At 41.7% G+C, this 23,188-nt stretch overlaps 1 protein-coding gene across 9 annotated transcripts in view; it reads right to left on the bottom strand.

The window, feature by feature from the left end:
• The window catches only part of CAMK2B (calcium/calmodulin dependent protein kinase II beta), a 165,160-nt gene that overhangs the window by 70,889 nt on the left and 71,083 nt on the right, over window positions 1–23,188 (bottom strand). For all 9 annotated transcript variants that reach the window (XM_042477023.1, XM_042477024.1, XM_042477025.1 and 6 more), the window contains exons 4-5: window positions 19,435–19,489; window positions 16,201–16,266 (exon numbers count right to left, since the gene is read on the bottom strand). In XM_042477023.1, the coding sequence (XP_042332957.1) occupies window positions 16,201–16,266; window positions 19,435–19,489 (121 nt within the window). The remainder of the gene's footprint in view (window positions 1–16,200; window positions 16,267–19,434; window positions 19,490–23,188) is intronic.

Genomic DNA, 23,188 nt, shown 5'->3' with positions numbered 1-23,188 from the left:
TTAAGACCAGTTCCAGGGATCCTGAAAGGCATGCACTATATTTGCACTGCAAGTCATGACTTCAGGTGTTAGGTTGGAAAGGAGTTCCAAAAAAACCTGGAATGCTACAGACTTGCAGCAAAGTCACTTGAACTGTATTCTGTTGGAATGCTTTTGGAAGGTCCATTTATCCTGTAAAACTCAAGTGGAAAAGTCACCACCCAGTGACTCTTTAGCTTTAACCAGGATCACACTTGCTCTGAGTTGCCAAGCTCATACATAACAGCTCTGACAAGTAAAACAGAATGCAGTAACAGCAGCTCGTACCTCTCCTCTAACAGTTTGAATCCTTTCATTTCTGTCTGATGCAGCAAACAGGAGTAATGCTGTATTTTCATACTACACATGACGCTGGAGAGAAGCGTGAACAAATGACTATCAAAGCTTTCAAATATCTTAATTATTATCTAGAAGCCAATAGAGAGGACATGAAAATACAGCTCTCCAGACATTGGAGATTATCAGACGTGTTCATAAAGTGTGATCGCGAGAAGATTTTTCATACAATGTTGTGCTTATACTGTCATTCTATTCAGAAAGCACAATTGACCGCAATCGTGCGAAACACTTTCAAATGATGTTGCGCAGGTCCCATAATTGAAGCGGCATTGCATTAACAGAAACTGCCATTAATGCAAAATTATTTGTCCCACCATTGAAGCAGCATTGCCCAGCATTTTGCACTAATAGGAGTTCGCATTAATGCAATGCCAGTTCAATGATGGGACAATAGGACTGCGATCTGAAAGCCTTTTGCAAGATCACAGTCAAAGACAGGATAAGGACAGGGGAGCAATCCCTTCCTTATCTAATTGGTGTATGATAATCTCCATTGCCAGAATACACTAAATACTCTGCACCATTGGCTATTTGGGTCTACTGGGAGTTCAGTAATAAAGGAACACAAGAGACTACACACATTTAAAAAAAAAGAATGTGCTATTCTAGGAATGATGTTTGCTTGTCCTAATTCATCCAACCTCCTCTCACTGTGACTCTTTGACTTTGGAGATCATGCTTTCTCTCATACCAGTTCATCTACATGGAAACAAGGGTTCAGGCCTTCTCATCTTTAGCACTTCTTTCTGGCTCTCTGAAATAATCAAGAACCTCACAGAATTCTACATGGATTGGTCAGAAGCAGTTGGAATACTGACATGCAAGGAAAATAAAGCAAATCCCCAAAATTAAAAATAAAATAGAATAAAGAATTTGAATTCTAATGAATTCTTTAATTCTAGATTTAAATTCTAATCTAGCACCTCATTCACAGACTGCTTTAAACATTTTATCACATTTGGGTTTCAGTGGAGTGTTAGCTATGGGGCAGGGGACAAAATGATAGCATTCCCACAAATATAAATTATGACCCCCAAAGGAAAATTCTCCTTTGTCTCCAAATTTCTAGAATAGCAGAAACTTAAAATGAGCATGTAGAGAGATCTTGTAGCACCTTTGAGACAAACTGAAAGAAAGAAGTTGGCAGCATGACCTTTCATAGACTTCAGTCTACTTCCTCAGATGCATTTAGAATTGCTGGAGCCTTTGCTTACTTTTACACACTTAAATGCTGTGTTCAGATGTCAAGATAACCCAAAACCTTCCCTGGACATCTCCATTCCTCTTCGCTTGCTCCTCCATTGGTGTGGCTAAGCTGTATTTAGAATCATAAAATCATAGAACCACAGATCTGGAAGAAACCACAAGGGTCATCCAATCCAACTCCCTGCCATGCAAGAACTCACAATCAAAGCACCCTCAACGAATGGCCATCCGGCCTCTGTTTAAAGACCTCCAAAGAAGGAAACCCCACTACAATCCGAGGGAGTGTGCTCCATTGTCGAACAGCTCTTACAGTCAGGATGTTCCTTCTAATGTTAAGGTGGAATCTCTTTTCACTGTTATCACAATTTATATTTCACTATTCACTGTTGTCATTCCAATAACCCCTCCTCCATGATGAGGCAGGAGAGGGCAATTTCATTTTACTTCTCTCCGGACACACATCAGCCATATCTTGACGCCATGGAAGGATGCCATTCAGATACAGTAGTTAATCAGTTATGCCCTTCCACTGAATCACAGCCTTCAAATTCGAATCTAGTAACAAGTCTTGGAACAACTAACTTCACAAGGTATCACAACACATGCTAAAAGAGGAAGGGTGGAATATTTCATTTTATGTTAGCATTCTTACATGCTACTCCCCCAGCTGCTATTAGGCAATAAGTAGAAATATGCAGTGTATTAAAATAAATAAAGATTTCATATTTTATAAACTCTCTGGACTGGAGGGGCTGCAAACTGCCATTTTCACCCACAATGCCCTACTATAGTGTGACTGGGAAATTTCAGATGGTACCTTATTAAATGGTTACAGCTACCACTGGCAGGGAAATCCACTGTCAGGGGCCTACATAAGAAGTGTGCCAAGTCAGCCTCAGATAGGGGGGTGAAGAACATAGTATTCAAAGTGCAAAGGAACATGAGAGGCAAAGAGGAAGCCAATGCATTCAAGACAAACTGAAACACAGCATAGCTCTCCCAAAGGAAGCGTCAGTCCTAGACCTTGAGTCCACTCGGCAAAGAGTAATGAAGGTCATAAGCTGTGACCAGGTAGTCACATGACAAATGTCCTCAAGCAGGACACTTGCCAAAAAGGCAGAAGAGGTACCATGGCCCTCAAATTTGAGCAGGAGGGTCTTTTTATGCCAGTTCATGTGCCAGGTGGATGATAGATGCTACCCATTTTGCGAAGCGCTGAGATGAGACAGGTAGTCCTTTCTTCAAGGAGGGATAGTATACAAAAAGTCTTTGTGATGCCTGACTATCCTATTGATGTATGTGCCTATGACTGAACCCAGTGCTCTGTGCTGAACCTACCTGACTCAGGGCAGCCCAGGGGGATTAGGAGAATCTGTGTTGGGCAATGAGATGCTAGAAACTATCACGGAACTGCAACAAGAGGCTAACACAGCAGAGGAGACACCAGCAATGAAGACTCCAGAATCACCTAGGAAAGCAAAAGCAATGCAAAACTCTAGTGCCAGCACCAGTGAAGGGAGCGGAGACTGCAAAGATGCTTGCTGGTGTGCCCAGGGGAAAGAAGAACCACTTTCAGATACCAACAAGTATTGGTTTGGCATCTAAACAGATATCACTTTCTGCCATGGTGCAGCAAGAGTCTCAAGCAAGTCCTTCTCTCCAGGAGAAGCAACTGGTTCCAGGGGAGTGACAGCCATATTGGAAAGAGCAGTAAGCAGACCAGAGTCTGCAAACTGCATGCAAGTTGGCAACTGAAGACATCTGGTCTTCTTCAGCAACAAACTGGTCTTCAGGAAGCAGATCACAGTCTTCAACCTACATGGACAATGCCAACGAGAAGGAGGCCCAGTCTCCTCAAGTGGTCCCGATTTGTGATAGATAGGGGTCACCTAGATGATGAGGTGTGGTTGAAAGGTTTCTCATCACAGAGGGCCCATTCCAGTGAACTATGAAAGAAGTTGACCACAGTCTTCCACTTACATGGAAGAGGCCATTAAGAAAGAGGCTCAGTCTCTTGAATTGTTCAAGTGGTCCTGATTTCTGATAGACAGGGGTTACTTAGACCACAGAGCTTGGTTGAAAGGCTTTTCATTCCAGAGAGCGACTATGGACATCTTGGGGCCTTTTCCAAGGAAGAACCACTGGAAACACACTGAGATCATTTTCCGATCCATCAGGGATGCTAGACTGACAATCAAGGACAAAATGTCCTGATCGGCTTTACATGTCTGATATGTGAAAGTACAGTTAATCTGTAGTCGCGTGGCACATGTCTGTTTATTATTATAACAGTCCTGCTTGTAAAGGAACACCTTTAAACACAACTCCCTATTTTTCCATGTCTGTGGTATGAAGGCAGAACAGGGGGTACAAGCAGAGACTACATGTGCTTCACCCAGACAACTTAGGCACTTTGAATCTCCATCCTGGCAGGAAGTTTGGCAATGCACAAGAGGCACTTCTTGAAAGATGCCAAGGTGAAGTTCAAGCCACCAAACACTAGATGTCAAAGAACAAAGATGGCAAAGCCAAAATCCAAGTGGCTGCAAGCCAAACGAAAGCAAACAAAAATGGCTGAGCTGTTGTCCAAGTGGCTGAAGGCCAAGTGAACACAAATGATCCCGAGATGTTCCTCATATTGTGGCTACAGCAACAGACAAAAAGGAACTGGTGGTATCAGTGAGAAGCCTCTTATATAGGATTGCTGGAGGTCTCTAGCTTAGACAAGGTAAGGTCTGAGGTTTTATGCTTCAATCTTCTTTAAAACTGGAGGGTTGAGTCTAAAATTGCTAACTTGGCGACTAGTTCAGCTCTGTCAGAATGCATCCCCCTGAGTGCCAATGATTTTCTATGGAACTGGCTCCCTGCAGCTATGTCAGTTTCAAATTGCATCACAAGTCCAGGAACACAACAAGATTGGAGAATCAAGAGTTATTATTTTTCAACATAACCCTTTTTTAAAAAAAAAAATCCAGGCCTTTTAATAATTTTACTCCTTCAAAAGCTGGATGTAAGATACTATGATATACTGTTCCAATTATGCAGTGCAAACATTACATATTTATAAATTTCACTACTACTTCTGCCATGTTTTCCTCTGTTGCAAGCTGTTTGGGGGAAGGAATTCTTAAGGATGAGACCTAATTTTTAAATAAATAATATTTATCTTGAATGTCTACCAATAGACAAGGTACAGAGCATGCATTTCCAACCTGGAACCTTCCAGAAGTCTAGAATGAAGACTTCCATGATCAGAGTTGCTCAACTCATCCTCAACTGGTTTGAAGAAGGATTGTGTACAAAGTCAAGCTGATATCATTTTCACTTGCTAGAAGAGGGAGGGAGGGAAACCTTTGTGCTCCGTGCACAAACATGCATGCATGCACATATATACACTAGAAGGGCACTCCCCACCACTTTCTTCTCCCTTTGTTTACTGGCTTGAATTAGTAAAGCAAATGTGTGACCTGGGTACAGACCTAGTTACAAGCTGTGGACAGGTGAACCAACCAGTAGTTGTCTGTCCATTTCCTTTAGAGAAAGACACAGATCTCTGTTCCTTCTCATTGGTATTTTTAAAGTGTTCTCCTGTTGCACACTTGGTTGCTACATTCATGCACATACTAGAACAGGATCCAGTTGTTTATTTTGACATGCTCACTTTATTGGTGATGGGTTATGTACCTGACTGGAAGTGAAATGGCGTCTATATCAGTGTACATAGGCTCTTTATGGGGATTTTCGTGACATTAAAGAATTCTCCCTAGATGAGGCAACAAGAAGATGAACAAGGCAGTTGCTTCCATCTACACTGCATATATTGGGCACCGTATTAAGGTCTTGCCTGCAGAGACAGGTCTTTTAATACCAACCATGGACTCTCCTCAGAAAAGAAAAACCACTCATTTAGGAAATTAGAGCATGGTATGGCCATGATCCAGAAATAGCCTTGTCCTTTTCCCAGGGCTGGCTTGGCAGCAGTCACCTGTACGCTGTGAAGAGGTTGCCAAGTTCAATGTGCTAAAAGAGCTTTGGACTTTTGCCCAGCACATGTGATAATCTCTCCCAGAGAGGGTGACTGGTGACTACAGGAGACTCTCTTTTACTACCATCGGGAGTTTGCTTTAAGTCTACCACTTGCAGCTTCTGCTTTAGTAACTAAATTGCTATTACTTCCCTTGATTCATCAAATTATTGTTTTGCTTGGATGATGACATGACAAGCTTGCTTCCTAAATAAGCCAGGCGACAGCCAGTATTATGTCAAAGTCTGTATGTCTGACAGGTTTGGTCCCTAGGTGTTATATTTTAGGCACACTGCTCTTGAAAGGAAGAGGTAGGGTGGGATAGGGGCAAAGGTAACAAACTTTTCTTGGCTTAGAACTAATAATGAAGGGGATTTTTTTTAACACAAAATAGGTACCAAAAGAAATCTGAGATCTCCCTCTTATTTGTTTTACTTTATTTTATTTAGATCCCACTCTCCTACTTGAACAGGACACGAGGCAGCTCACTGTCCATATATCACAGCAGTAGGTCAAATATTAGTATGATTCTCATAGCTATTGCTTCTTTTCCTCCTCCTCCTCCTGTTAATTGCTTATTTCATGCCAACACTGTACTAGGGAATGTCAAGGGCACAGATGTTACAGTCTTGTTCCAAACCAAAATGCATCAGTGGAAAGAGTTGAGGAAAAGGGGGATGATGCCTATATTAAAATAAGTAAACAAACACAGTGCTGTATGCTTGTATTCCAAACCTCAAACCATATATCTTTGTAACATATTATTGTTCCAAAGCTGAAACTGTTAAAGCTTCAAAGCATAGAGGTAAAAGCTTTTATATTTTTCTCTGTATTCAGATCTATACTGCCCACCTCTGGGCAGAAAAGAACAGGCAGAGCAGCATTCAAAGATCTCTGGTGGAATTTAGAAGGGAATAACTTCAGTACTGTACAAATCTTCCACCTGCAGATGGTTCAGTGATGAACAAGGGAAGGGGAGATTTCCAGATGCAAGATTGTCTAGAACAGTGATTTCCAAACTCTGGACCTCCAGGTGTTTTGGACTTCGGCTCCCAGATGCCTCAGCCACCTTAGCCAATGTTTGGGGATTCTGGAAACCCAAGTCCAAAACATCTGGAAGGGCAGAGTTGGAGAATCATTGATCTAGAACATCTAATCTCGCAGATACTATCACAAGCCAAACTGCCTGATATTACAAAGCCTAGGGCAGCTACTGCTAAGCACTGGTACTCAACATAGGCAGAAACATCTCTTACAACTTGCAAAAGAATCACAGATACAGCTGTTCTGCCACAGAATTTCCTGCTGTGCCCCTGCTCTAGCTTAATGGTATGAAAACAAATAAGTAGGGCACAGTCACCCTTAAGCCACATCAGCTCTTGCAATCCCTATACACATTCACTTCAGACGGGGTTTCTACTCTTTTCTGAGATAGTACCATCACTACCGCTGCTTTTCTAACTTGTATCCTAGAACTAGCCAACAATGCCCATCTTCTTAACCACAAGGCCAGGAGGATCGTGTCTCTACCCTGAAAAATAAAAATTTTCTCCCCAAAACACACAGGGCACAAACAGTTGCCTTCAACTCATACACCTCCAGGCTGAAGGTAGAAATGGGACACAAGACTGGATGTTCCTTCATACATAAAAATCTGCCATAATCAGAAAATGAAGTTATCAGGAAGACAGCCAGGCACACAGACAACCTTTTCTACCTGCAGAGTATTTCACTGCTTGTTTTGCATGGATGCACCTTTGGTCATGGGTCACTCTCCCATCTGAACTGATACAGTTTACTTCCCAGTTCCTTCTGAGAACTCAACCTAAGAGCTGTTGCAAGGCTTAGAGACTAAAGATCAGAAGAACAAGATAAATACCAACCCTATTGTCTCCTTTCCAATTACCTTTCCAGACATGAAGGGAAACTACCGTATTAATTTCTGTTTGGCAAATCCACTCGCACCACAATATTCAAAGCAGAGTATATTGCATATGAGGATGAAAATTTTGTTCCATTTCTCAGCCAAGCTATACAAGTATAAGCATGCATAGGCAGCAAGCCCTGTTGAATAACAGAAACACAGTTTATTTAAAAAGCACAAGAAGTGCAGCAGCAGGATGTGTTTTTTGGAATCCTCAATTTCTGCAGTCAATCAAATGTTCCAAAAAGCCCAGGAAATAGGATAAGATGGCAATATCTATCCCCAATTTGCTCCCTCTGTGCATTCTGTGATCTTGCTGGCAACAGCCATTGAGAGCAAACCTCTGTAAAGTTCTCTTTCAAAAAGCTACTTTCAATGCAGGCTCTCATAATATTCAGTGCCCATGAATTTATATACATTAATGGTGAGTACTGTTTCTTAAAGCCTGCCATAAAACTGCTGCTGTCAGTTTTGCTATACGATCACCTTCCTCCCTCATACACAAGATCTCACATATTAGCAGGCAGTTTTGTTTATTCAAGCTGTATCCTGCCAAACCCAGCAGAATGTCAGAAACTCCTTTTGTGACTTCCCTCGGTTTCTTCCCACTTGCTGCTTCTTAAGATGCATTCACTTAGGGAAGGTGATATTGTTTTTCCTATTATACAACACAAGATTGGGTAATGCATGGCCCTCCAGATGTTGCTGGACTACAACTCCATCCCTCACCAATAACTGAGCTAACTAGAGCGGATGAGAATTACAGCTCAATAATATTTGGAAGTCTATACATTCCCCTCTCCTGCTCAAGACTGTCCATTTCTATACTTTTTGTGTGCAGGGTACATAAAGACTGAAATTAGGATATCTAGACAACAGAAATACAGTGAACCATACTGGGAACTTACTAAGTAAAGAAAATGATATCTTCATGTTCATGCATATTGTCTATAGCAAGGAGCACTCTCAGCCGCAATATGGCATCAGTACCCAGATCTTATCAGAATGACAGCCACATTCTCAAAATACTGTAATGAGGTCCATCTAAGACCAGATGAGCATCCCTCCTGCCATCATCAGAGGAATTTTGAATTGATGAGTTCAGTGTCTTCGAAAAGCTGATCTGGATACTATCCCATCACTAGCTAAATGCCCCAAGCAGAGTTCACTGAGCGAATGGCCATGCGCTCTTTTTGCCATCTAAACTGTACGACCTGTAAGCTTGAAAGCACAAATAAATACTTCCAAAAGGAATCAGGGCAAAAGTAGGAAAGAGGGATTATGGTAAACGAGATAATAATGCAGATCAGGAAACAGAGAAAAGGAGGAGAGAGAGACAGAGAGAGAAAATGTGCACGCGGGCACGAGTGGGAAGGGACTGGAGATATTAAATTATGGATGCTAATAGAATCAAGCCAATTTACTTCTGTTTCCCCTCTGATCTGGTGATATGGACAAGAGCAATTGTTGGCCCAAGCTGCAATGGAATAGGACAGTACATCTGGGTCCAAGTGTTGCTTTCTGGGAAAGCTGTCAAGGTCCCCTACCTGCCTATCCCAACTGGTCTTGCTGGAGTTTTGCACAGAGAAGAAAGATTGTGCCATGCAAGTTCACACTGGGAAGAAATCAATTCTGAATAATTCCCTCCCCAGATGCCAAAAATAAAAGGAACCTGGCAGGGCAGAATGCCACACCTGTCCAAGTTCATTTCTATTATGGCAGCACCTGCACTCCCCATCCGACATTCTAAGAGGGTGAAAGGCATATATATATACTGACCTTCAAGTCCCTGTGCACAATGGCATAGTGGTGAATGTAAGTTACGCTTTCTAATATCTGATGGATACAGTGACTGCAAAACAAAACGGGAAGGGAGGAAGAGGAGAGAGAAGGCAGGTTGGGGATGGGGGGGCAAGACAACAGGGAATGATCAGGAGGCGGGAAGTGGAAAAATTATACACAGGAGAAAGGTGGAATAGGGAGGAGGAGGAAGAGAAAGAGGAGGAGGACAGCGTGGCCAAGGTTATAGAATAAGGTGGGCAAAAGAAGACAATAACCAAAAAGAAAAAATGCATGGCAGGAGACAAAATTCAGATGTCAAAGGGGGAATGGGAAGGGGACAGATCAACAGAGACAGACAGATGGACAGACAGAAAGGGACGAGGGGCAGGGTGGATATGGGAGGACGAGAGAAGGAGAGAAACAATGTTGTGAAAGCTCAGAGACCACAAGGGGTTATCACAAGGTGTGTGCAGATGGCTGTTAATGGCACCAAAAACTGGGCAATCAGGGTCTGAGAATGAGCCCCCCTCCCTCCCAACTTTTCAGTAAATGAATTGGTGGAGCTATCGAATTTGAGTAAATAAGGTCCCCCAAAAAAGGTAAAGCAGGCAAAATAGAGAACAAGGAAACAGATACCTGTATTCATGGACAGCTCAAAAGCAACTAAGAGGGGGCAGAGGAGGATAATCCCCTTTTAAGTGAATGGGACGTTCAGATGGGAATGGGAAGTTCACATGGAAACAAGAGGACAGTATCATATGCATGTCTGGATGCTGCATGAGCAGCACTTCCATACAGATAGCTATCTAACACATAACCTTGCCAGCCAAGAATTTTTGGGGAACTCTTATAGATAGCTCTCTTATATCAGGCCTGTTAGTACTATATCAAGCATGCAGAATATATTTTAGGGAAAGTCAAATACCATACAAATTAAGCAGAGGAAATTAGTAGTAGAAACTACTAGTTGAAGGTATAGCATGGGATAGGTTACCCTGTTTCACTGTGGAGAGAAGAATTTCTGGAAATAGATCATTTGATCCTCTAAATGCAAAAGGATCTTATAGCACCATTGAGACAAACAGAAAGAAAGGAAGGAGCTTTTGTAGACTTGAACCTACTTCCTCAGAAACATGTTATGCATTTGAGGAAATAGGCTCAAGTCTATGAAAGCTCATGCTACCATCTTGCTTTCAGTTAGTTTCAAAGGTTTCAAGATCCCTTTGCATACTGTTTTTTTCCAGACTAACAGGATTGTTTTTGAATTAATACTCTAAAATAATGCTAAATAGACATGGCCAAAAGTCTCTTCAATCCATCCTAATCACAGCAGCAGAATCCTACTCACAGCTTCCGTCAGTACAATCCTTGAAGTTCTAGTCTCCAGCATCATGCAACTCAACAAATATTCCTCCCGTTCAGCAAACTCAAACCAAGGAGCTACTCAAAATCATACTGTGGGAATTGACCTTAAAGCTAAGTCTGTACTGGTGTACCTCCAATGAAATCCATTTCTGTTTTTTCCCCACCATGCTTCCCTTGGTCTGTATGACTTCCTTTGCTCATTTGTGGGTTATGAAGCCTTGTATTTTAGGGGTGACAGTGGGGCTAACTAGCTCCAGGAGCATCACCCACACCCAGCTCATGCCGCCTCCATGTGGTGCTCATGCTGTTTGGCCTTCCAAGCAATTGTAGGCTACATTAAGTCCAGGACTCTGTTTGGTAGCCCAAGCTAACGTTCACAGACATTTCCCACTTGCTGATTTCATGTACTGCACACAACTCTGAGTACTGCTTGATATGGCTCCCTGTTGAAAGCCATTGAAATTTGCTGGGGTATGCAAACTCTTTAAAATGCAGGGATCTTCAAACATATCTACATATACACAGCCAGGTGCAAAGTCAGAAGCAAAAAAAGATAACACAGGGGGGATGTTACAACCAGTGGATAAATATGTAATCAGATTTAAAAACACAATTTCTCAATATATATATATATATTTTTAAAAGGCCCCCAGTATAGGTGGAGGAAGGAACGTAAGAATAGCAAATATGAAAGTTTCTTTAAAAAACATGTTTAAGCTTTTATTAATAGAGACGTGGAACACTCTCCTAAGGAAGCTACTTCAAAGCATCACTTTAAAACAAGAGCAACAACACATAAATCATACTGGTACTGATACGCAGGAATTAGGTCCTGACTTCACAAACTACATATACTAAAAAAAATGAAACCAAAAACAAATCATGGCTCCCCTTCCCAAAACTGGACTGGGGCAAACATACCACATTTTGCATCTAATAAACCTGAAGTCTGGACTTCTGCACAGAAGTAGATTGTATTCATTCACAATCCCAGTCATAATGTCACTGCATGACAAAAGGTGAGGGCTGTCTTCAGAGCCCTCACATTTGAGACACCACATTCCAAGAATTAGAGAATGAGACTCCATTTATGAAATTATCAATAAAGTGGATGGGAATCCTTCTTGATCAGACAGAGTTAACTCTGAGCTGCAATTAAGATCTCTAATAATTTGTTCTTTGGATGGCCAAAATAAGAAAGACAAAGAGTTGGGTTTCTGCTCACAGGATTTTGGGAGTTTTCTTTATAACTTATAGTGACCACTTGACTCAGTCTTTCAAAACCATTTAATAGTCAGATTTTAATATTTCAGAATAAAACCTTCTTGCAAGGAGAGAGATTGCCATTGATTGTCAGAAATTATCAGCCAAGAATCACAGAAAAGCAAAGTTTGGAGAGGCAGAGAAGGACCTTGCATGAAAGGTTTTCAACTGTTATGTTTTTAATGTAAAGTGTGTGTTTCATTTTGCATACTCCATACTGTAACCACACTTGTGGGCTTTGTGTGAAAAGGTGGGGGTTAAAAAGCTGTCTGAACCTCTTTTTAAATAGTTTAAAGTGACCTATGCCAATGGAGCCTCCTCTTTCTTACCTGCTCCAACTATATATTTGAGACCATTTTCTGCCCCTTCAAAGTCAGCTAGATGATGGGAATCAATTATTAAATATCAATCTAGATTTTCTGCTTCTGACCTCCAAGGCAGAAATCCTATGGACACATACATGAGATTAACTGTTATCAGGGGGATTTACTTTTAAATAAAGGTATCTTCAGGATTGTGGTGAAAATCGCAAAGGAAAAAGCCATTGTTGTTGCTGATTTTATTATGCCATTTACTCTTACAGTGACATTAAAAGCTGAAAATCAAATGGAGAAAAGCCACCCGACAAAGGCTAGACCTGCAGGCTCCACAGGAAGAACCCACTTTAAAGACGAGGAAGAAGAGAGGACACCATGTACATAAGAACTAGGCCAACCTCTTTCATCTGTTCTGCTTATGCCATCTAAACTAAACTTTCAGTTTGGTTTTGGGTCACAGCTCCCATCATTTCTGATCACTGCCCATTCTGGGTTGGCCTGATCAGAATCTTAGTCCACACATCTGAAGACAAAGAGGTTGAGGGAGACAAGAACACACCTGAATCCAGATTCCACTATGCTAGTCACAGTGATGGATGATGTTCTCTTTCTACCTCCTCTCATAGTCTTAGGGAGGGCAGGGGGCTCTTGACAATACCACTTTACCTGCTTTCCCCCTCCCCAACCACACCTGCAAAGGGGAATCAATGAAACTGCACAAAAAGAGGCAATGTGAACTTGTGTTACTACAGTATTGTAGGAAGGCTGGTCCAATATTCCACAAAAAGAGCCAGGTGCAGGCAAGCGAGGAGGGAGAATGCTACTGTGCCAGGCAAGTGATGCCAAGCATCCAAAGGGCCTGAAATATTTGATCAATAGTGACAGATCCTTGATAAGCTGCTCTGAATCTGAGAGGCAAAGAGAAGCATACAAGCTCACTCTATTCTTCTGGCTGGGGTCTCTCCCAAAGCCCATGAAGGTCCTAACATCCATCTGAACCTCAGAAATTAAAGAAGAAATGTAAAATTATAATAAATAGTAGGAAGCCAAGTAACACTAGGACCAAAACAGGAAGGGGAACATCAGTGATGCCGAATTGGACTGGATGTAAATGAAAATCCAAGAAACCAAGGCAAAAACCAAACCATGATCTCTTGCAGTCCACAGTCCTAATAGTTAGTAAGTCCAGTTAATTTTTTTTAAAAAAATACATTGCAAATTCTAGCCCTGCTTTATGTTCCACAGCCACTTCATAAAGTTTATATTGTCGTCTCCCCATCCCCTATTGCAGTGCTTTTGTAAAATTATCTGGGCATAAATAACCTCATTGACAAATGCATTTATTAGCCTCATGTCATCAAGGCTATCTCTTGCACCACCTTAACTCAGTCCACTGCCAAACCTTTTTCTTTATGCCCCAAGCACTTGGACTACATCTTTCATATTTGAAAGCCTGCACAACCCACCACAAATTGACATTTCTCCCATGTCTACAAGCGCTGGCTCCTTTGAGAGATTTTAGGAATGGATTATGTGATTTCCATGACTTCATGAATATGCTCTGTCCTCCTGTTTCAGTTATGGGAAGTGTTATTGCCGCTAGCTGTTCCTGGCCTCTTGCAAGGGCTCAAAACTAACTACACTGGTGCCTCGGGATACGAAATGATCGGGTTACGAAATTTCCGGGATACGAAAAAGTTGGATTGGCAAAAACTGTTTCGGGTTACGAAATATTTTTCGGGTTACGAAATTCATTTCGGCGCGAAATTCAAATGCTGCAAAGTGCAGCTATAGGCTTTCCAGTGCTAACGGAAAGCCTTTTCGGGTTACGAAATTTTCGGGTTACGAAAGGAATGGCGGAACGAATTAATTTCGTAACCCGAGGCACCAGTGTAAACCTGACTGCTATGATAGATAACAAATAACACAGTCAACAGCTATACCCTTCCTCAAGAGAAATGGGTTACACAGGAAATTCCTTACCAGCTAAGAAAACCCTATGAAATTAATGGGGCTGCCATACGTCAACAGGTGACTTGAAGGCATACACATACATAAGCACAAACTGCTGTACTTACTGACTGGACAAATTTTACAGTTCTCCTACAACACAGAGACATGTGTCTTTGTCAATTTCAGTTTGGCAATGGACACATAACCAAAGTGAATCTGTGTTTGGCAAAATCCTAGTGGACACATAAGATTAGCTACCAATTTCTGTTTTTGTCAGACAGCTCTCCAATATACTCAGTGGGGTCACACCAGTGTCATCCATATTTCGCTGCTTTTAATCCCGGGGAGACTTCTAGTGAATGAAAGAGCATGCTTTCTTATCAGCTAGGCCTACCTTTATCTTATTAATTTTATGAGAAGGAACTAGTTGACTGCTCCAGTGAGGATGTAGCTACATCCAGTGCAGAAGGAGGCTTCATTTAAATAAAACTTTATTAAAGGGATCCCTGGTTCACTGCCACGTTCAGAGATACTCAAACACAACACAGCATTATTTTCATTCTCCTTTCTTGCTGACATAGTTGCATCGATAATCAAAAAGTCAGGGACCTGCCCCATGGACCTTAGAATCTGTATTAAAAGAGTGGAGTGAGTTTCATATTACAGAAACAGAATGCTTGTCACTCCTCCGTGGCTATTTTCCGCAATTCTGGGAACCACATAGGACTGGTAGAACCATGTAGAAGAGTCACACCACCAAGAGTCACACACAAAATGTCCTCTGAAGGTGCCATAGCTCTTCTCACACGGTCCCACCTTTTGTCTATAGTTCCTCCATTCCTAAAGCATTGTGGAAAGCAAATATGAATGAGTGGCAATTGCTTCATTAGCACAAAAAGTAGTCCAAACACTTTTTTTGGTTAATAGTTGCGCCTTTACTGGTTTGCTATGTCACTTCTAGTTCTGACTGGCTGATATCTTTTTGATTCCAAAGCACAATCTTTGTTCCTTTGCACCATTCAAAGGGTTGGATTCTTTTTACTCGTGAGTTTGAACATCACCTGCCGCTGTATTACATTCTTGTATTTTTCCAAATAGACAAAGTAAGGATGCTGCTCTTTTTTGCAACTCTTGAACTGCTGACTCCTGAAGCCCTGAGCTCCTCACTAACTATCCACATTCTTCATCAGCAGAGTCTAATACTGAGCAACTGTGTTCTTTCCATTCATTGCTACCATTGCACTGACTCTCCTTTTTCACTCTCAGCCCCAGTTATGAAAGCATCCATGTCCATATAGTCTAGCCAAGTAAAACAAAGTCAATGTGAAGTTGAATCGCATTCAAAGAGCTGAAGAATGAAAGCATCGACCTTAGCCACCTTCTTTTTGTCTCCATCAAGTGCTGTGCCCATTTGGATCTTAAGATACTCAACCTCAGCTGTAGAAAAACATGCTTCAGTCAGCCAGCTCTTGGCCAAATCTCTCCTGCCTTCCACACTTTTCTTGAGTATAGAGTAGCTATGGTAGCCACCCATTTTAAGGGGGTTTTCTTAAGATAACCAGATGCAATAAGAAAATAGAGTTCTTGTACCTTGATGTAAAGGGGGAGGGGGCATCTTTTCCTCGCCTCTTCAGCAGCACAATGAGATAAAGTGTAATCTGCCAAAATGTAATCTTTATCATGGCTGTCAAAGGAACACAAGCCCCCATGTCTGAAGCAATCTGATAATCAGACAGAAAAGCCATAGAGGGAGCTCGGCACTGCATGTGGCAATGGGGTACATCATGGCAACCACTGGTGCCAAAGGGCTTACGAATTTTGCTGTAAGCCTTTGTGATATTTTGGAGTCCAACCCTCTGCCCCTGGTCATGGATGAGTTAATGTTGCACAGGTACAAGCTGGCATGGGATCAGGGAACAGAAAGAAGGGGTGGGGTGGGAAAGGAAGAAGGATGGAAGGGGTCAAATGAAGATGGATGTGCCACTCACCTTGCATCAGCTTCACTGTAGTATTCTCTGGCAACAATGTCTTCAAAGAGCTCACCACCTGTGACCCTGCAACACAACATAGTCCAGAGTTCAACCAAAGACTGAAATCTCTCACAGTGCCCTCTTGAGGGTGTTCTAGCCCAGCTGTTCCTGAAAAACTGAAGAGGCTTGTGTCGAGTACTACTTTTCGGCATCCCATTTCTTAAACTTGATTTGCTTGTGATCGCTATTCCCTCCCTCCCAAAAGGGAAAGGTTTGCATTTGGCTTCCATTTTGCCAGGAAAATATACAGAGCTAGTACCAGGCATTGGTATTGTTGGCAACCTGTGGGCTCTTTAGATCCTGCTTAGCCACTTCTAATTGCCACTGACTGTTCATTTGTCTCAGATTGAGGAAATAATGAAAATGAGGAAATAGACCAGCTGCTGCCACTCAGGTTGCACTTTCCATATGGGTGCCATGTAGACTATGCCTAGAAGGAGAAGGCAAGCAAATAGACAAGAGTAAGGGATAGGATCACTAAGGCCACTTTGCCTAGTGTTTCTTGGCACTGACAGTAATCAGTGAAAACAAACAAAAAGTGGGGAAATTACTTTTTTGCACCACAAGCTCCAAAATCCCTCAATCAGGATGGAGATTCTGAGAGTTGTAATCCAAAAGTACAACCTCCCCACATTCTAGGAAGACCTTCATGATCTACCCATCTCCTATACTGGCACTTGATTAGAAATTGAGCAACAGAGGTACCAATAAGTACATGTTTTAAGGAGGACGGAAAAGGTATAAAAGATAATGATACAGTTATGCAGAAACTCAGATGCAGTGTGGCGTATTGGTTTGAGTGCTGGACTATGACTCTAGAGGCCAGGATTTGAATCTCAGCTCAACCATAAAACCCACTGGGTGGCTTTGGGCAATGCTCTCAGCCTCACATGCTCTCAGCCTCAGGGGAAGGCAATGGCAAACCTCCTCTGAACAAATCTTGCCAAGAAACCCCCCATGACAGGGTTGCCTTAGGGTCACCATAGGTTGGACACTACTTGAAGGCACCCAACAACAAACAACAGGAACTAGGCACCATAACAGCTACGTAGATAACTGATACTCAAATTTAGAATTAGAAATGTTAAAAATTAGGCACTGGGTGAAATCTTCCTTTGTCATTGCCCAGGAAAGGTTGTCACTAGATGGGTAGCTGTGCACAAAGGGCGCAAGATTGAAAGCACAGGATAAATTGCTTTGCGTGCCTTCCCTAAACTGTTCACTGTGCCTTTTCCACGCTGTCACTGCAGCTCTAAATCTTGTTCTCTCTCTCTCTCTTCCACCCACACAGGGCTACAGCTGTAACGCCTGCAACCCACTTCTTCCCTCTCTACTGTTTGCTGGTTGGTCACCTGACTACGAAGAACTCTCATGGCCTCTCGTGTGACAGCCAAGAGAACAACTCCATGGATTTGCAGGGGAAATGTTGTTATGGCTGCTTCTCTGACAGCCACCTCTTTCCATTTCACTTTCCCAGCACCAAAAATATCTGCAGCTATTTGTCTGCAAACCAGAACTATTAAGGTAACTGAAATCCTCTTTTGCGTAGACTTTACTTCATGTGTTTCACTGCAAAATCTAATGGAAGAAAGCACAGGGATATGCGCCCCCGTTCCAATTTTAATTCATGGGGAGAGTCAGTGACAAGCCATTCTTGAAACTAATAGGAAAGGTAAGGAAGAGAGTCTGCAATTAGTGCTGTATATGTGTCAGTTTACCTTATGCAGGCACATATAAAGAACCCTTTCCAACATTATAATTTTGCCACAGCTACAACTGGCAGAAAGAAGCCTGCGGCAAAAAACATGACTTGAAAAGGTGTCTAACAAAATGGAGGGCTATGCCAGATTATTAACCAGATATGCTGAACGTCTGTGATTCTCAGATACTTTAACTAACAAGCTTGAGAGGTCTAATGATGACTATCAGTTCAAATGCACTTTACATCCAGGAGGGTCCTTTAGATGAGCAATAGCAAAGCAAAGCAGTCAACTTAAAAGTATACCTCATTTCCAGGAAGTTCCAGGATGCAATGCAATGTAATTTTTGTAAACATTTTATTATTTTGTGCTGGCCATGTGCCGCAATAATAAATCTATAAAAACCAGTATTGGAAACAACAGTTTTCTAATAACGTTAACTATGGATTTTCCCACAGTCTCCTTCTGTGTGGATCTCACTGTTCAGGGTGATTTTTTTTTACATATAATACCATTAAAGACAGGCAGAAGAGGAAGAAGATAAAGGGAAGAGAGCTAATGCACAGTCCAGGCAACAATTTTAGAATGAGGGAAGGCATGCATTTAGCATGCATTGGTTTCCCATAGACTATATGTACCAATAGACTGGACATGGTATGCAGCATTTGGCCCAACCCACAGCTGCCACAAGAGTCTTTTGCCATGCAGCCTGGGACTAAACCTTGCATTTTGCTCTCAATCTTCTTGCTGCAAGCTAGGGACATGCCAAGGTCTGTGTGACTCCCGCGAAAGAGAAGCAGGAGCTGTACTGACTCAGAGGAGAGCTAAATATAGCACACTGCTTAACTGGAGCTGTCAGAGAGCAGGAGAGATGAGATCACCAGCTTCTATATGTGGAATGAAGTGAGAGGCAGTCGAGCAAAGCACACAATGTCTCTGCAAGCCCCCAGACACTTTTGCAAAAGGCAGTCAACACAGGACATGGCCTACAGCTATCCCAACAAAAGGAAAGGAGAGCAGGACAAGCCAGGATCACTGTCTGGAGCCCTTGAGCCAATGGAGGTTTGAAGTCCTCTGTGGCTCATAACAGGCATATTGGTGTCTAAACAGCTGTTTAGCAACACTGGACAAAACATGTTAGAGGTACTGAGTCACCAGCGTCTTTATCTTTTTCCCGGCTCCTTCCTACCCACCCTATCATGCTATTGGAATAGCTGCTGCTGCAACCCTCTTTCACTCACATTGACCAGGCTTCCACCACTGGCTTAACTGCCCAGACAACAGACCACCTTTACTCAAAAGGAAGCATAAAGAGGCTATCCAGAGTACAGAAGGAGTGTGGCTGTACAGCACTCTGCTACTGAAATACATAGGAACACATTTGAAACCAAGGGGATTCCAGGTTAATTTCAGAATGAGTTTGTCTGACAGGGAAACAGCATCAAGTGCAAAAACCTGGAGGATATATTGATCTATTGGCTGATATACTTACAAATCAAAGACGAGGTAGTGGAAGCCTTCCTCAGATATGCTGTCATGGAGGCGAACTGTAAAGGAACACAAATGATATATTACACAAGGGAAAGTATTACCTCATAACGTTTAGTTGGAACATTCCCCTCCTTTGCCTTGTGCATTAAAGTACATAAAAATCTCATGTTAGTAGAGTCCATGCACACATGTAAGGTAGCAATGTGACAAATCCTAAAGTTGAACTATCCATCTCTGGAATATAATTTCCTCCTTTCCCATGACATATCCTGGTATGTTAAATTGCCATCCTGCCCCCCCCGGCTATCATGAAACAGATTGGGAAACAGCTTAAGTTTGCAGATGCTTGGGAGCTGTGGTAGCAGCCTACCAGTCATTTTCAGTGGTCCCCTTCCTACTCACTTCTCTTGGAGCACAGAACTGTGTGTGCAATACAGCTTGTCTGGAATACCCTCACCTAATCTGCTGCTTTCAGGTATGGTGGAAGATGCTATCCCATTGCCAGTCCATCCTGCCTCTGTGTATAGAATAGAGTGGAACATCATTTTGCACTTGTCGGAAGCTGGAAAGCATCTAGACCATACTGGATCCTGTTCCTTCATATCACTACCTTGCCCTGAAATTCCAAGGGCATGGGTCTTTAAAGTAATATTTGATCAACTGTAAGTACCAGCCTGCCTGTAAATCAATTCCTGAGCCAAACTCTTGTAAAACAGCTGGGAGGAAATTAGGTTATAAATTAAGCAGATAAGACTAGGCTTCCCGGATTTGATTAAATGCTCATTTAGTCCAGCATCCTATTTCTAAAACTAGCCACTCAGAAGCCAAGGAGAAATGCTGAAGCTTTTACAGTAGCTTGTTTCCCAAATTAGGTAACTGGTGCATCTGAACACAAAAGCTCAATTTTTAAAAGATCCTGAAAAAACTGCATTTTGGACCACAACCTCCAGAATTATCCAGACAGCATGGTTGTTGACTGAGGAATTATGGGAGCTGTAGTCCAGAAAAACAATTTTTCCAAGCTCTGGGTTTTAGTGCAATTGCTAGTGACTCTCTTTCATGACATTTGACTCCAAACCCCTATTCAAAACAAAGAAAAAGTGTAGTACACAGCTCCTACAAAGCACAGAGCTTTGTCGCTCAACAATCTTTTCTACTCAGACATACAAAAACACTTTAGAACACAGCTGTATTTTCCTAAAGAGTGGAAATGTATTTTAACAAGCTGCAATGACAGAAAATTAAAACAAGTTTTCTGGCATTTATTCATACATGTCTTAACAGTATAATAATACAATTTAATCTCTATCTGATATTTATTTCCCCCCCCCCAGAAAAATTGTAAATCATACAGTAGAAGATCCACAAATCTCCCATAGTAATTAAACTTTTGACTTATGATAAAATAAAATGCAAGACTTTATCCTTACAGTTCTACAATCAACTATATAATAAGCTCAGCAATTTTTCTTATGAATATAATATGGAAGGCTTCCTATAAATATCAAGAAAAGTCATTTGGGGTATTATACAGAAGTAAAAATTAAATTCAAGAAAACTGTTACAGACCGCCAAAATAAAGCTGCTTCGGGTCTCTTTGGAGGTATGCTGTTTAAATGATGCATGGGTCCTAAGAGTCTGGAGGTCACACCAAAGCCATGCTCCAGTCCTAAGCACTGGAGTGCAGCTTTGGTGCATCTTCCGGATTCTTAGGATGCATACATCATTTAAACAACATACCTCCAAAGAGACCCGAAGCAGCTTTATTTTGGCAGTCTGTAACAGGCCATAGTTCATTAGAATGAGTCACAGCCTAGGTTTAAAAATAGAACAGTTAAGCAACAACCTCACAGATAACTAGTATAGCAACTGAATTTTGCAGTTCTACCACAAATCATTGGAGGCTTACAATTTTCTTCACTTGCTAATGTAGTATAAATATGTCTGCAGGGCTATCCAAAGACATTCTGTTGTCTGAAACAGAAAGGCAAACATTGTCCTTTGAAAGTAAATGCTGATAACTGCAATGGCACACACACACACACACCACTGTTTCCCTGGAGAACCATTTCTCCTTTCTTGAAGACCAAAGCTGTGTGTGCCACATAACCTTGCCATACCACTTACATCAACCTGCTGCCATTAGGTGTAGTGAAGAACCTTATTCATATATTTCATGGCCCTCCAAAACACGAGCCGTGTACAATGCATTCTTTGCATACATCAACCCCAGATTGGCAGATTAGAGAGAGGAGCAGGCTCAGAAAACAGTTGAATAGGGAATTACTTGGACAAGAACATGCATCCAATGCCATTCTTTCCCCCTCTAGTAGCATCTAACCTGCTGTCCCTCAGATGCAATGGAGAATACTTTACAGTCTCTATTTTTGAAATAACGTTCAACTTCCAGTGCAGTTCACATCTGTATTTGGAACAGCAGTTGAGCTGTGTTTCAAGCAGTAAAATGTCCTGAGCCAGTCCTGCTAAAATGAAAATTTGACTGTCCAGTGAAACTGATGAGAAAAATCTATGTGGTAAAGGAACCCTCTTCTCTCTATGGGTAGGTCAGAAAAGACAGCTTCCCCAAGGGAAAATATATTCAGTAATATTTCCCATGCTTTTAGGTATTATACTAATCCTCACTAGAACAGAAGGACTGAGGAAGGTACTTAGTTGTAATTTCATGATTATGCTTCTAAAAGTTCTTATGAGGAGAAAATGTCTAACAAGAAACACAAATGCAGGATCAGTGCTTATAAACAGGATGCATGCTCTGCCAAAGATACGATTAGGGCTTGTGCTCTCTGCTGAAATCCATGCTTGACGATGCCTCACTTCCAAGGGTCAGATACATCAGCATTGCTGCACCATATGTAGTCAGCATGGCCAAGAGAGTGTGGAAGTCTACCAAATCCTCCTGCTTGTCATGAACACCCACTTCTCAACTGGCATATGAAACATATCTATATTACAGATTTACATGCGTTCAGCAGCCATTCCTTGATCACATGGAGTCCTAGGAAGTGTAGTCCTTTGGGGAAGAGTTCAAGATCTTTGACACAAAATTCTGAGCACAGCTTGGGAAATTACTTTCATAAAGCATTTATAGTTATACTTCAAAGCCCCTCAAAAGTCATAACATTTTTACCTTCCTATTACCCCATAAACAACTAGAGGCCCATACATACAGGCCAAAATAAAGCTACTTTGGGTCACTTTGGAGGTACCCCCAAAGTGACCTGAAGCAGCTTTATTTTGGCCTGTCTGTACGGGCCTTAAAATAATCATTTAAAAAGCAGGAAGTTATAGTTCAAAACCCCTAAAAATCATAGCTTTTTAAAAAGTAAACCTTGCTGTTCCTAATATATAATTAAAATGGCAATTTTAGTTACTTTCGGAAGGGAAAACATTCTGATACAAGGTTCTGGACTAGCGTGCAAAACACACTCTCCCCTCATCCAGCTCATCCTGCTATTTCATTACAGTATGAGATGCAATGCATATCATGTGATATTCCTCTTCCACCATTAAGTGAGGTTACATCCCCATATCCCCAATCTGGCTGCAGCTCTTTGGACCAGTTGTAGTTTCTGAACACTCTTTAAAGGCAGACCTGCATAGAGTGCATTACTGTAATCCAATGTAAATTTGTTAATAATAATTTGTTTTATTTATATACCGCTATTCCAAAGATCATAGCAGTGAACAGCAAGTAAGCTAATTAGCAAGTAAGCTAATTTGCCCCCAACAGTCTG

This window comes from Sceloporus undulatus, chromosome 6 (genome assembly GCF_019175285.1).
Source record: "Sceloporus undulatus isolate JIND9_A2432 ecotype Alabama chromosome 6, SceUnd_v1.1, whole genome shotgun sequence".
In the NCBI taxonomy this organism is placed as follows: domain Eukaryota; kingdom Metazoa; phylum Chordata; class Lepidosauria; order Squamata; family Phrynosomatidae; genus Sceloporus; species Sceloporus undulatus.
Note: the sequence above shows the minus strand (reverse complement) of the source record. Positions and strands in the feature narration are given on the sequence as shown.